Here is a 14,355-nt window from a genome sequence, read left to right on the forward strand (position 1 = left end):
GAGAGCGGGCGGGAAGAGGAGAGAGAGAGAGAGAGAGGAAGGAAGAGAGAGAGAGAGAGAGAGATAACAGACAGGGAGGCTGAAGTCAGGATCAACAAAGGAGGAGAGCTAGACCATGTAAGAGAGATTGAAGGAGAGAGGGAGACAAGGGTCAATGAAATGGGGAAGGAGAGCCAGAGTAAGGAGGACAGATTGAAGAAGAGAGATTGAGAGAGAGAGAGAGAGAAAAAAAAAAGAGATGGGGAAACAAGGCAGGGAGAGGAAGAAAGAGAAAGTGTGTTTAGGAGAGAGGGGGGGAGTTAAAAGAGACAGGGAGATGAGGCAAGGAGAGAGAAAGAGAAAGAGAGAGAGAGAGAGAGAGAGAGAGAGAGAGAGAGAGAGAGAGAGAGAGAGAGAGAGAGAGAGAGAGAGAGAGAGAGAGAGAGAGAGAGAGAGAGAGAGAGAGAGAGAGAGAGAGAGAGAGAGAGAGAGAGAGAGTGAGAGAGTGAGAGAGTGAGAGAGTGAGAGAGAGAGAGAGTGAGTGAGTGAGTGAGTGAGTGAGTGAGTGAGTGAGTGAGTGAGTGAGTGAGTGAGTGAGTGAGTGAGTGAGTGAGTGAGTGAGTGAGTGAGTGAGTGAGTGAGTGAGTGAGTGAGTGAGTGTGTAAGAAAGATTGAAGGGGAGAGAGAGCTAGAGTGTATGGGAAGGAGATGAAGGGAGAGGTAGATAGCCAGTGTGAGAGAGAGAGAGAGAGGCAAGGTTGCAGGTAATTGTGTCTGTCTGACGGTGAGTTATCGACCTGCCTGGGGCAAGCTTTGAGGGGCCATTTTCCTGCTGGATGGTGGAGGGCGTGCGGACTCATAAATCGGCAGAGCCGACAGCCGCTTCTCTCCCCAGTGGGTTTGTCTCGGGGCAAAGGCCAGTCTGAGCGCCGGCAGGAGAGGCGGCGGGCGGCCATGGTGTGTTTTTTTTTTCCGTTCTCCGGCACGAGAGGCGAAAGAAGTTGATGAGCGAGGCGGGAGTCTGAGATGTGTGTGTGAGCGTGTGGGAGTCTGAGATGTGTGTGTGAGCGTGTGGGAGTCTGAGATGTGGGTGGGAGTCTGAGATGTGTGTGTGAGCGGGTGGGAGTCTGAGATGTGTGTGTGAGCGGGTCAGGGCTGTGCCATGGTTGGCCTTCTCTTTTTCTCCTCTCTCTCTCTCTCTCTCTCTCTCCACCTCTATCTCACTCATTTCTTCTGGTCCCCTTCTCTACTTATCTCCTCTTCCATTCTACTTTATTTCAGTTGGGCTCCATTTCAGTTCGATTCTAGCCTGACGATGTCATACTCATAATTCTAGTCAGAATATGAGTCTGATACCGCTCCGTTGGGCTGTGATTATGGGGCGTGTTTCAACCGAACCAGGAAAAAAAATGCCTCTTCGCTCAATTGGATATATCTAGAACCAATCAGAGCAACGTAGTATGACCATAACGTAGACCATGGGGCCAGCTGATACATTAAACTTTTACCGGATCCCGTAGGAAGGACGGCAAAAACATATTTTCGATCGACAAATGCCTTGATCGTGTTTCTCTTTTCCTCTTTCAAAATGAATGTGCTGTCAATGTCTTCTAAAACAGACTCGAAATTTCCACATTTCAGCTCTCCAACGGCAACGGTTTGTTGAAAACGAATTCACCCCAAAAGCTCTTTGGTGACGTGGTGGATTACGTTAGAGTTGATCATCTGTCCATCATCGTATAAAGCCCGCCCTGACAATTTGATTGGTCTATCTATCTCCTCACAGATTTTTGTGAGGAGATAGTTTCTCCCCAACGGAGCGACACCAGACCGAACTTCCCAACCTAAATTTGTGTGGGCGTGGCTAAGTTCGTCTGGCATCCAGGCTAGTTCGATTCTGTTCCAGTTCAATAATACACCAGTTCAATAATACACTAATTCAATAATACACCAGTTCAATAATATACTAATTCAATAATACACCAGTTCAATAATACACTAATTCAATAATACACCAGTTCAATAATACACCAGTTCAATAATATACTAATTCAATAATATACCAGTTCAATAATACACCAGTTCAATAACATACCAGTTCAATAATATACCCAACCTATTTGCAAAGTCACAAGATGCATCCTGTGGTCAGAACAGATATCTGCACGTCCGTGTGTTTTGGGGCTCCAAAAGGGATTCAGTAACATGTAACCCAGCGAGCAGCATGAGGCGGGCATGATGCGGGCATGAGGCGGGCATGATGTGGCGAGGTGAAGTGGTGACACAGATGAGGGATGGATTTGCTCACTCGTGTTCTCTTGTGTTGTGGCAGGTGGCTTCATGTCTGCCTGCCAGCTAGCAGCAGACTCTTATAGTCATCTGTCTCTGTCTCTCAGTCTGTCCTGTTGGCTCTCCCTCTGTGTGTGTGTGTTTGTGTGTGTGTGTGTGTGTGTGTGTGTGTGTGTCTGGTAGACAGAAAGACAGAGATCCTCCATCTCAGCGCACTGTTAATCTTATTTCTCATCATATTCTCTCTCTTTTGTTTAATCTTTCCTTCTCTCTTTCTTTCTCTCCCCCTTGGTCTTTCTCTCTCTAGCTCTCTCTCTCTTTACAGCCAAAGGCTTCTCTGGTTAATCTCTCTGGTCTTTCTCTTCGGCCAACTCTGGTGTGGATTCAAAGCTTCAACTCCTTTGGGTTGTGTGTGTCTGTGTCAGTGGGTTGTGTGTGTGTGGGTCATATGTGTGTGTGATCCTCCGTGTGCTTGAGCAGAGGAAGTCATCTGCCAACAGTGTGTTTTTTTTTTTTTCCTGTCGTTAAAGAAAGCAGAAGTGAAGATCAGTCAGTAGCGCTCGCTGTAGTTTAACAAAAGCAGAGTGTCCAGAAGAGACAGCCAGGGTGGGCTGTGCTGCACATTCTTTATGGCGTGTATGAAGAATTTATGACAAAATTCAGGCAAGATTTAGAGAAGTCCAAGTCGGGGAGAAAGAAATGGCTTTTGTGTCATTCTTCTGGAGAAGGCTACATCCGTGAGATGAAATATTCGACGTTTCCACTGCCAGTTAAATATTAGTTCTGCGCAGCCATAAAATAACGTTTTTTTTTTGTTGCGTCATTTCTTTATTGGCAGCAGCTTGGCTGTGTATTGTGTTCAGCCTGCCGCACCTGCCTCGGGTTTCTGTGCGGTCTGTGAAGTGTGACCTTTGCTCTCTTAATGCCGTTTTCCTTGGACAGGATGATGTAGGTTTGCCCTTGTGACGTTTGTTTAAATCTGTTAAGGGATTCTCCCTGTTCCAGCTCGCTTGGATGGAGTCGTTCACCTGCCCTCCTGATGCAGAGATGAGGTGTTGTTTTTGTTGTTGTTTATAAGATTCAAGCCCTCTCTCTCTAATACCTGCCCCCCCCCCCCCCCCACCCCCTCACTCACTCTCTCTCTCTCTCTCTCTGACAGCTTTATTGTTCTTTCCTCACTCTGAACAGCCCACTCACAGCTCCCTCTGTGGACTCGTGTGTGTGTGTGTGTGTGTGTGTGTGTGTGTGTGTGTGTGTGTGTGTGTGTGTGTGTGTGTGTGTGTGTGTGTGTGTGTGTGTGTGTGTGTGTGTGTCTATGCACACAGGTGTGAGTAGGTGAGGTGAGGTGAGTTAGTGAGTTGTGGTGTGTGTTGCTAGCCCAGGCACAGAGCCTCAGTGTAAAGGCACTGTCTATTACCCGTCCTTGGGGTCCCATCCCAGCTCACCATGAAGATTCTCTGATGGCTCCATTCAATTCATTTAATTTCTTTCTGTTAGTGCCTCCAAATCTGTCATTCCACTCACACACTCTAATGTACCGTAGCGTGGGTTACCGCACATTTTTGTTTTGAAATCTCTTATCATCATTTCTGCACAAAGCCTCTGCATTGTCCCCACGGCCCTGCAGGTACTGCGCTTCCTTCGTGTTATGCAAATCGATTTGGCTGTCACATGATGTTGGTATTAGAAGGTACAATGCGAGGAAAGAGCAGGAAGTGGAGCGTTATTTTCTGTTTGCTCTCTGGCTAGGTCTAGTCGGCATCCTAGATCCCACAGGGAAGTTTGTGCTTCCAAAGAAAACAAGCTTTAAACAAAGAGTTACTGCTCTCAAAGCGTCTCGGGCACAAGACACTAACTCCTAACTCTCCTGCCCAGATAGACGAGATACGACTCTGTTCTCCGGAACAAACAACCAAAACAAGACTTTATGGGCAGCGGCAGGCAGCGCTCTGAGAACGAGTTGAAGACCATTACGTTTCCTCAGAGTACAAAAGCCTTATTCTTTTAACTGTACTGCTCCTAAAACGTGTTTTGTTGGTGGTATTCAAAGGATTTGTTTACACAGTCGAGCAACAAGAGAAAGCGGAACATGATTTGTGGCGTAGTGTTTGCTGTGTGGGCAGGCCCAGTAAACGCCCTAGTTCTCAGATGCCGCTCACTCCCTAAAAAAAACAACTTAAAGCGAAGAGTTACTGCTCTCAGCGCTTCTAAGGGGCAACGAGCTATTTCTATTTCTCCACACCGTTAAAACCAAAGCGGCCTCTATGCTAAAAACATTAAAAAAAACAGCCAAAAACAAGGAGACTAAATTTTCTTCAAACAGTTTGAAATGTTCTGAAGCTCATGCATTGCATTAGATTGCCCGTTTTAAGACCATTTGGTCTCCTTGATTCAGCTGTTTTTTTATCAGAGTGCAGAAATCTCTTTAAATATAACTGTGCAGTGAAGTTTTCCTCTCAAGAATGCGGCCTTTCTCCTCTCTTGGCTATGACCAGTGGATAATGCTAGAATGTGTGTTAGAATGAAGCCATGACCAGTGGATAATGCTAGATTGGGTGAGAATAAAAGCAGGGTAATGCTAGAATGTGTGTTCGAATGAAATGAAAGCAGGGATAAAAAAACATGAACACCATGAAGTCTGAGTACCAGTCAGGATAACGTGCTCTTCTCCTCTCTCCTCTTTTCTCCCTTCTCCCCCCCCCCCCCCCCCCCCCCGTGATCTCACCTCCACCTCTTTCTCCACTCCCCCCCCCCCCCATCTCTTTCCTCTCCTGTGACCTCCCCTCCTCATCTCCTGTTGTCTTCTATCCTCCAACCCTAAGGAAGCAGCAGTGGGTGATGCCATCATGCCAGGAGAGCGCCCGTCCAGCGCCCGTCACCCAGGAGACCACACTAACACCCAGCGCCCCAGCAGCAGTCAGAGCCCTGGAGGGAGGAGCACGGACTCCACCTCCACCCCCAGCCCCGCCTGTCTGCCCTGGAGGACTGGACCTGTACCTGGAGCCCGTCAGGGCCCTCAGGCAGACGGACGGCCCAGAGGAGTGGCCCTCGCCTGGGTCCCTGAGTCAGGACGGGACCCTCTCTCTGGAGGGCCAGTGAGTTGCTCCCGTGTTCCCTGCGGCATGGCTTCCCCTGTTATTTATCTGCTGAGATGCCCTTGATGCAGTAAACTAAAAGGACAGGGAAGGACTTGCAGGTGTTAGAGGCTGTTATCTCCACTTTGTCAGTGGGCATTAATAGGTGTGTGTGTGTGTGTGTGTGTGTGTGTGTGTGTGTGTGTGTGTGTGTGTGTGTGTGTGTGTGTGTGTGTGTGTGTGTCTCAGTGGGCAATAATATATATATTGCAGTTGGTATTTCCTGGTTTCAGTGTGAAGGTTGACATTGTTATTGCTCCTGGTAAAGGACAAGGAGTTCACCTGAGGTTTATGGAAGTCATGCAAAGTCAATGATTACCAAATGGATGAACACACAAACAATGTTCATGCTTGTGTTAATGACATCTTTTGTATTGCTGGCTAATCTTATGCCTAATGTGTTTTAATGGTGCAGTAATGTAAAGGTTTGAGTACTGGCTCAATAAACGAGTTTTAAACCTATATCTCTCTCTCTCTTCTCTCCTCTTCTCTTCTCTCTCTTCTCTCTTCAATTCTCTTCTCTTCTCTCTCTCTCTCTCTCTCTCTCTCTCTCTCGCTCTCCCTCTCTCCATCCTGTGGGAGGCTGGAGAGGCGTTGGCTCTTGTGGCATGAGTTCATGACCGACCGCTCCCACCTGGAGGACTGGCTCCAGCGGGCCGAGCAGCTGGCCGCCTCCCCCAACACCAGTCACGTTCTGCACGCCGTCGCCAAGGAGGAGCTCAACAAGTTTGAGGTGCCAGAAACCGGAACCATTAACCACAAGTTTACCATAAGCGCTGCTGGTTTTTAACCTGTCCTCTCAAAATCCTCTGTTTGTTTTGTACAGTTTTCAGTTTCCCAGCACTGCCTTAGTCAGTTTTAATCTGTACCACCTATGAAGCACAGGCTGATACTGTTGAGGCCTGACTGTGGAGTCAAGGGCTTCCTAGGGTTGGACAACAGGAGCAACACACAACAGCAAATTCCAGTTTTAAATATGTGAATGAAAAAATGTTAATGAAAAAAGAATTGGTCTTAAATCATCTGGGGACTTTCCCGACATGCATAAAACAAACAATGAGCATTTCTGGAGTTTAATGGGGACCAAACGTAGATCCTCTGTAGGACCTCCTACCCCCTCCTGTGGATGTGTGCGTGTCTCCTCCCTGCTCCCCTGCAGACAGCTGTCCCCTCCGTGGCCCTGTGACCTCCAGTGACCTCCAGTGAGCCCGCTGATGGAGCACTCTGGCTGCGTGTCCGCTGGGCTCCGTGTCACTCACTGGCACTCCACTGCCCTGACCGCGGCCAGCCAAAGCTGCATTCTTCTGCTCCATCACTTTCTCTCTGTCTCTAGGCTGCTCGAACCCCTCTCTCCCTCGACTACTCTCCTCTCGTCTACTCTCCTCTTCAGTCCTCTCCCTCTCCCTCTCCCTCTCAGCTCCTCTCACTCTCCCAATCCCTCGACACCGCTCCTCTCCACTCCCTTTCCCTCTCCCTCACTCCCCCTCTCCCTCTCCCTCCTCCCTTCCTTTTAAAAGTTAACAATGTTTATGGTTGTCATGTGGCACACGTATATTCACAAATACCTTTTCAGTAATCTCTTTATCATTGGTAGCAGCAAGTACAGTAATCACACATTTGAATCTCTCCTTTTTCTTCTCTACCTTCTTCTTCCCCTGTTCTTCCTGTCGTCCACTCCGCCTGTCCTGCAGCCTGTACTTCACCGCCAGTTCAGGTCCTCCGCTGCGTCTCAGCTGGTGGTGATGATGATGTTAGCTTTGCCGAGGTCACGGGGTCAATTTCCCTGGAATTCCGATGAGATGCGCTGATAAATTATATGCATTTGCTCTCCTTTGGTCACATTGGATAAAACATGTCCGACCACAATGCCCCCACTCTCCTGCCCTATCTGTCTGGATAACATCATTTACATCTGAGAGACTGCATGCTCCTGCCGACCCAGAGTGACGCTCACTGGAGAAAAAGGCCCTCTTTGGCTTCTCTGGAAAGGGGAACTATTAAAAGTTCTATTAAGTTGTTCTGGAGCTCTTTTTGTTAGTTATCTAATGGGTGGAATGTTCTAGAAAAGAGCTGATCATCAGTGGGTTATGAGTAGAACCTTTTAGAGTTCTTTGATGGTAACAAACGGTTCTTTAAATGTGCTTTGGTGTATTGATGACGTGCAGAAGCATTCCAATAGGAAATCAAAGAGTCTTTGCTCCGAGAGGTTGAAGTGGAACCCTGATCAAAGACAGGGGCCTTTAATCCTGTTAGGGTTTGCTACATTACTGGATAGGATGGGAAAGCACTAGTGTCTTAACTCTTCTGTCTTCTCCCCTCTTCTCTTCCCTCCATCCTCCCCTCTTCTCTCCCCTCTGTCCTCCCCTCTTCTCTCCCCTCCGTCCTCCCCTCCTTTGTTTTCTGTCCTCTCTTCCTCTTCTCTTCTCTTCCTCTTCTCTCCTACTCTTCACATCTCTTCTCTGGCGTCCCCTTTTGTCTTTCTTCTTTCTTCTCGTAATCTTTTCTCCTCATCTTCTCTCCTCTCCTCTCTCCTCTTCTTTCTTTCTTCTCCTCTCCTCTCCTCTCTCCTGTCTCTCCCTCTTTTTTTTTCCTTCCCTTTGTCCTCTTCCCTGCTCACCGCCACTCATCTCTTCCTCACTCATCCCCTCTCTCCACTCCTCTCCTCCTTCCCCATCCCCCCCCCCCCCCCCCCCCAGGCGGTGCACGCTGAGTGTCGGGTGCGTGTGGCCCAGCTGGACTCGCTGACCCTGCAGAGTTGCTCCCTGCTGCGCCTCTTTGACGGAACCATGCGGGCACGGCTGGTTGCCATGACGAAGGACTGCAGCCAGCGCTGGGACCGACTCACGGAGGCGGTGGAGTGCGTTTGCCGACGGCTACGGGTACCAAAGTAGCATTAGACAGGCATCATCTCCAGCTCTTTTTCTAGACATGTGACATAGTATCTCTCTTTCTTTAAGTTCCTCATGTATTCTTTTGTTCATTGCTAAGTTCTGAGCTTTCTCTCTTTTATCCCTCTCTTTTGCTTTCTCTTGACTCTTTCTGTTGGTGTCTGTCTTGTTTTGGATGTTCCACATTCACACCAGTGTCTTCCCCTCCTCTCCTCTTCTATTCTCTCCTCTTCTCTCCTCCAGCACTGTCCAGTATCATCCTCTCTGTGCCTCACAGATGGCAATCTGATTATGAATAGCGTGCAGCATGTTGCATTCTCTCGTCACGTGTGTATGTGTGCATGTGTTTGTGTGTATATATGTGTGTTTGTGAACTGTGCGTGAATTAAAATGTGTGTTTGTGTATTTGCTTGGATACTGTATGGTATAGTGTGCATGTGTGTGTGTCTTTTTTCAATCTGTGTGTGTTTGTCCATCTGTCTTGTCCTCTGCTGTCCAGCACGGTGTCTCCCAGAGGGACTCGTTTGACACGCAGAGGGAGGAGATGGCCGTCTGGCTGGCAGACATGGACCTGCGCCTCACCGAGGTTGAGCACTTCTCCACCAACAGCACCGTCACCAAGATGCACCAGCTGCAGGTACCAGTCCCACCGGGCCAGTCATCGTAGCGCCAGTCTCACTGGGCCAGGCTGTGCAGTGCCAGTCTCACTGGGGCAGTCTGTGCAGTGCTTACCTGTCTAGTCAGTGTCATTATGCCAGTCTGCCCTGTTGGCAATCTTCAGGAAACCATCTCAGTGTGCCAGCCTGACCATTGTCTCACTGTGCCAGTATAGTTCAATTGGGCTTCAACTATGCCAGTCTGACCATTGCCTCAGTGTGCCCTGTGTCCAGCACCAGTCTCACTGTGCCATGTGTACCCAGTGGCAGTTTCACTGTGCCATGTGTACCCAGTGGCAGTTTCACTGTGCCATGTGTACCCAGTGGCAGTTTCACTGTGCCATGTGTACCCAGTGGCAGTTTCACTGTGCCATGTGTACCCAGTGGCAGTTTCACTGTGCCATGTGTACCCAGTGGCAGTTTCACTGTGCCGGGCTATCTGGTGGCAATGTAACTTCACCAGTCTGTCTGTCTGTTCTGTCTCAGCTCATTGAGAGCGGTGGTTCCCCTGTGGCCTACATGGAGAATCTCCTCCAGATTTCCCGCCCCAAGAACCCTTAGTTGTCAGCACAAATGTAATGCTCTTGATCGGGTCAATCAGGTGTGTTCAGCTAATCAAGAGAGCCAGTCAGTCAGTCAGTCAGTCAGTCAGGCATGCAGGGCAGGGGTAGATGTTGACACCTAGGAACACGACTGAGAACCCCTGCCCGAAATGAGTTCATTTCTCTGGGCTCTTAAAATTACAATATACAATTGTACTGTTTTGGCGCCATATAAATAAAATTGAATTGAAAATGCAAACCTGAAGTAGACGCACTCCACTCCTCCATGTGTGTAATGTCACCACGAGATGCCAGCCCTTGTGTACCAGCCTTCCTCCCTTAGCACTGCCATAGCTCTAGTGCAGAGGTGTAATATCATCACATACAGCCTCCTTGCGTCCGCCCTGGTGGAGGTGCTGTGCAGACGTGGGCCATCACCTCCCTTGTGCAGGGGGAGGTGCTGTAGAGCCCCTTATGATGCTGACCTTGAGGAGGAACTCGGAGAGGACTTAGTTTATCGCAGCTCTTCCCTTCTCCGAAAATTCCCAAGGTCTCTGTCTCGCAGGTCAGGCTGTTCTGTCAAGAATCTTCCACTTAGTGGACTGGTATCTGTGTTTTGGTGTGTGTGTGTGTGTGTGTGTGTGTGTGTGTGTGTGTGTGTGTGGGGTGTGTGAGTGTGTACTGTACATACACATATCTATGTAATTGAATGTTCATGTGTATTTCACTGTTCTTACTCAGGAGTGGGTTTGTGTGGTGTGTGTGTGTGTGTGTGTGCGTGCGCAGAGCTTCCAGGAGGCTGTGGCTGAGAATGCGTCCCGCCTGAGCGGGCTCCTGGAGTCTGGGGAGGCTCTGATCCAACGCAGCGAGCCGGCGGACGCCCAGACCATCGAGGGCCAGCTGCAGGAGCTCCTGCTCTACTGCGCACACGTGTTCGAGGGGGTGGGGCGCCTGCACACACGCCTGCTCAGTATGAGACTGGTAAGACACATACACACACACACACACACACACACCCAAACACACACACCTAAAACCAAACCTACACACACGCCTGCTCAGTATGAGACTGGCAAGGCGCACACACACACACACACACACACACACGCTCAGTATGAGACTGGTAAGGCACGCGCACACCCACACACACACACACACACACACACACACACACACACACACACACGCCTGCTCAGTATGAGACTGGTAAGGCAAGCACCAAAACACACACCCACACACACAGACATGCTCATAGTACACAGTCACATTCACTTCATCTGTCTTGCTCTCTCATTCTGTCTCTCTCTTTGTCACTCACTCTTGAGTTTTGAACCTAGGACAACAAACAAACACACACACACACAAACATCTGGAGTGTGACCCTGAAAGCGGTTGTGAAGGTTAATAGCTTGTGTTGTTGACTCTACCTTTAAGTGTTTGAAGATCTAACCCTTCCTTCCTCTCTTTCAGTGGGATTGGCGTTTGTTTGTTTTAAGGATTAATCTGAGCCGTGTGTTTGAGTCGTGTGTGTGTGTGTGTGTGTGTGTGAGAGAGAGAGAAGGGTCAGGTGTGCGTGAGTGTAAGCTTTGTGTATGTTTGTGTGTGCGTGCACGTCTGATGCATGTTGATCCTGTGTGTGTGTGTGTGTGTGTGTGTGTGTGTACGTCTGATGCATGTTGATCCTGTTTGTGTCTGTGTTTGTGTGTACATCTCAGATGTATGTTAATCCTGTGTGTGGGTGTGTTTCAGGTGTACAGGAATCTAGGCTTTATGTGTGTGTGTGAGATAGACAGATCTAAAGCCAGCGTGTGTGTGTGTGATGTTTTGGAACCTAAGATGGACAGATGTGTGTGTGTGTGTTGTTGTTGTTGTTGTTGGGGAGATGTCTCAGGTGTTTCTAAATCTAAGGTCTGCGTGTAAACCTCAGGTGTTTGTGAATAGTGTGTGGTGTGTGTGTGGGAGTGTGTGAGTGTGCGTGTGTGTGAGAGTGTAATCTCTGTGTGTGTGTGTGTGTGTGTGTGTGTGTGTGTGTGTGTGTGTGTGTGTGAGAGTGTAATCTCTGTGTGTGTGTGTGTGTGTGTGTGTGTGTGTGTGTGTGTGTGTGTGTGTGTGTGTGTGTGTGTGTCAGGTGTTTGAGGAGGACTGGGCTCTGGCTTCACACGTGGACTCCGGGTGCCCGTCCGAAACCCTCCCTGACGACGAGGAGCCCTGTGATTGGACGAACACCTCCAAGCCGAAGGCTGGCCCCGCCCACTCCCCTCAAGACCACCTCATGCTGGAGTGGGACCCCTCAGTGGACATCGGCGGCTCAGTCTCCCATGACGACGCAGACTCCTCCTACTTCAGCGCAACCGCAGGTGAGAACTGCTGGGTCACATCTGGAAAAGACCCGTCCGCCCCCACCACCCACCCCCCAACCCCCCTGATCATGTGCTTATGTTGGATCAGCAGAGGGTCTGCTCATATGAAGCTGTTATAAACAAACTGTTTGTTGTCACTGACAAAGTGTTTGTCATATAAAATGCGCTGTTAAAATGTCTGCTGTAATCTATTCTTTCAGGCATGTTGTAACACACACACACACACACACACACACACCACACAAACACACACACACACACACAGGAGGCCAGTGCAGGGTGTGTCCATGACTCTGGGTGGTGTGGTGTAATGTGGTATTTGTCCTGGGTTCTCCCTCAGGTGGGGGTCCGCTGTCACCACATTTCTCTACACACACACACACATACATACACACACACTAACATACACAAACACACAAATACACACACACACACACACGGTGTGTTATGAGAGTGTGCTTCTCTGGGTGGTGTGGTGTGGTGTAACGGGGCACCTATCCTGTGTCGCCCCTCAGGTGGGTGTCAGGTGGAGGAGTTTCAGGGTGGAGACGCCACCGGCAGGAGGAAACCACACCTGAGCTCCACCAATCTCCGCAAGGTGAGACACCCTTACACACACACACACACACATTCTAGCACACAAACACTGAAGCAACAGAGAGAGAGAGAGAGAGAAAAACACACATATTTACATACAGAAATGACACACTCGCTTGGTCTAGCATTGTTCTGCTTTTGTTTAATTACTTTTTTTTTTTTTTATATATAAAAGAGAGACGCATATGTACATTAGTAAAGACAGAGTGACATACAAATATACATCTAATGTATGCAGTGAGCACTTATAAAGTTATAAACAGCTACATCCTAAATACTGGTTTGGATAATAATAATGCGAACAGTACATAGTACACAGTACGTTGAATAATACTTGAAGGAGGCCTTTTTAAGTATACTGGGTAGATTAACCTAACACAGAACTCAAGTTGAAAGTAAAGCCCTATCTAGGGTTATATAAAGTCTAGTGTATATCACTGTATACAGTAATAAGATCACACTTTCAGGCGTACTCGTCTAATGTCCGTTTAACAATGCCTTGGTGAGCTTAACTAGGTCAAGAGACCGCTCCTGACAGGCAAGAACAGAATCTATAGTGTGTTCCTATACACCACCCGCCGGGTAGGCTGTGGTGAGGGTTGTCGGGGCAAGGCAGAGATAATGTATATTGACGTAAAATATGTGCATACATTTTCTGGGCAGCAACAAATGGGCAATTGAAATGCTGCATGCCTGAGATTCTGATTTACAAAATTGAACTTCATACATAAAAAGCCTTTTGTGTGTGCATGCGTGTATGTGTGAGATAGAGAGTGTGAGAGGTAGAGAATGTGAGTGTGTGTGCTCTTTATAACATGGGAGAATGCACTCCCTTACACACACACTCACAACTGAACTGTACAAGCTTCTGAGCTCTGGGGCTTTGGCTTAAAGCAGTGCATTTGATGCAGTCCAACGCAGGGCCTGAGTTTAAGGTCCTGGGCTGAAGGCCCACAGTGTCAATGGGAGACTAATGGAGACTCTCTCTACGTCACTACGACAACCACTGTCTCATTTCTCTCTCCCTGTCCTGAAAAATAACTGAAAAGAATGGCGACTGGGGTCCAGGCGTGATCCTGGGGACTAACACTAAGAATGTTGTTGACTGACTCCTCCTGGGAGGGCTTCTCTTGGCAAAACAGAGTTTTGAATAGAATAGTACCATACAAATAAGGGCTTAAATCTCACAGTTGGGGTGTGTGTGTGTGTGTGTGTGTGTGTGTGTGTGTGTGTGTGTGTGTGTGTGTGTGTGTGTGTGTGTGTGTGGACAGGATGAGCTGCATTTATACACCACATTCCTACTAAAGACAGTCCTCTGCGTAGTGAATGACTTGTGAGTGGTGCTTTTCACAGGAGACTAAAGACTGGCTAGAGCACTTTTGTGTTGTTGCTGTTGCTTCACAGGAGGCTAAAGACTGACTCGAGCACTTTTGTGTTGTTGCTGTTGTTGCCTTTTTGCACAGGTGCGTCTGAGCAGAGATGAAGGCACGGCTCCGCTCCCACAAGCCCCTGCGGCCACGCCCTTAGGTGAGCTGCCCCGCCCCGCCCCGCCCCGTGGCCCACGGGTACCGTCTCCTTGGAGATGTTATACACACCGGTAGAGAGTGATGGTGGATTACCAATCCCATTCATTTCAACTGAGGTTGCTAAGCCCAGCCCAGGAAGTATGGAAATGGGCCCATGTCTTATCTTGTGTTATGGTCGAACTCCTCATGAAAATTCTCCCGGTAGAATAGAAATCAAGTGTTTAGATGATGCACATAGCTCCTGTTTCACTGTGTCCAGCCCAACAGTATGTGTGTGTGTGTGTGTGTGTGTGTGTGTGTGTGAGAATGTTTTCTCAGGCCTCGGTGACTGGAGCAGTGGCTGAGCTTCAATTGAAAGTTTTGCTGTGAGAGTGGAAACTTGCC

At 48.6% G+C, this 14,355-nt stretch overlaps 1 protein-coding gene across 6 annotated transcripts in view; it reads left to right on the plus strand.

The window, feature by feature from the left end:
- si:ch211-137a8.2 (SPEC and KASH domain-containing protein) overlaps positions 1-14,355 on the plus strand; it is a 33,681-nt gene that overhangs the window by 12,300 nt on the left and 7,026 nt on the right. For 4 of the 6 annotated variants that reach the window (XM_031573895.2, XM_031573900.2, XM_031573897.2 and 1 more), the window contains exons 2-9: positions 5,091-5,363; positions 5,982-6,135; positions 8,099-8,281; positions 8,790-8,927; positions 10,275-10,469; positions 11,617-11,845; positions 12,364-12,446; positions 13,909-13,972. In XM_031573895.2, coding sequence (XP_031429755.1) covers positions 5,091-5,363; positions 5,982-6,135; positions 8,099-8,281; positions 8,790-8,927; positions 10,275-10,469; positions 11,617-11,845; positions 12,364-12,446; positions 13,909-13,972 — 1,319 coding nt within the window. Of the gene's footprint in view, positions 1-3,255; positions 3,321-5,090; positions 5,364-5,981; positions 6,136-8,098; positions 8,282-8,789; positions 8,928-10,274; positions 10,470-11,616; positions 11,846-12,363; positions 12,447-13,908; positions 13,973-14,355 lie in introns of all 6 variants that reach the window. The other 2 variants (XM_031573898.2, XM_031573896.2) reach the window with 2 other exon arrangements.

The sequence above is a fragment of the Clupea harengus genome, chromosome 9 (assembly GCF_900700415.2).
Source record: "Clupea harengus chromosome 9, Ch_v2.0.2, whole genome shotgun sequence".
NCBI classification, from domain to species: Eukaryota; Metazoa; Chordata; class Actinopteri; order Clupeiformes; family Clupeidae; genus Clupea; species Clupea harengus.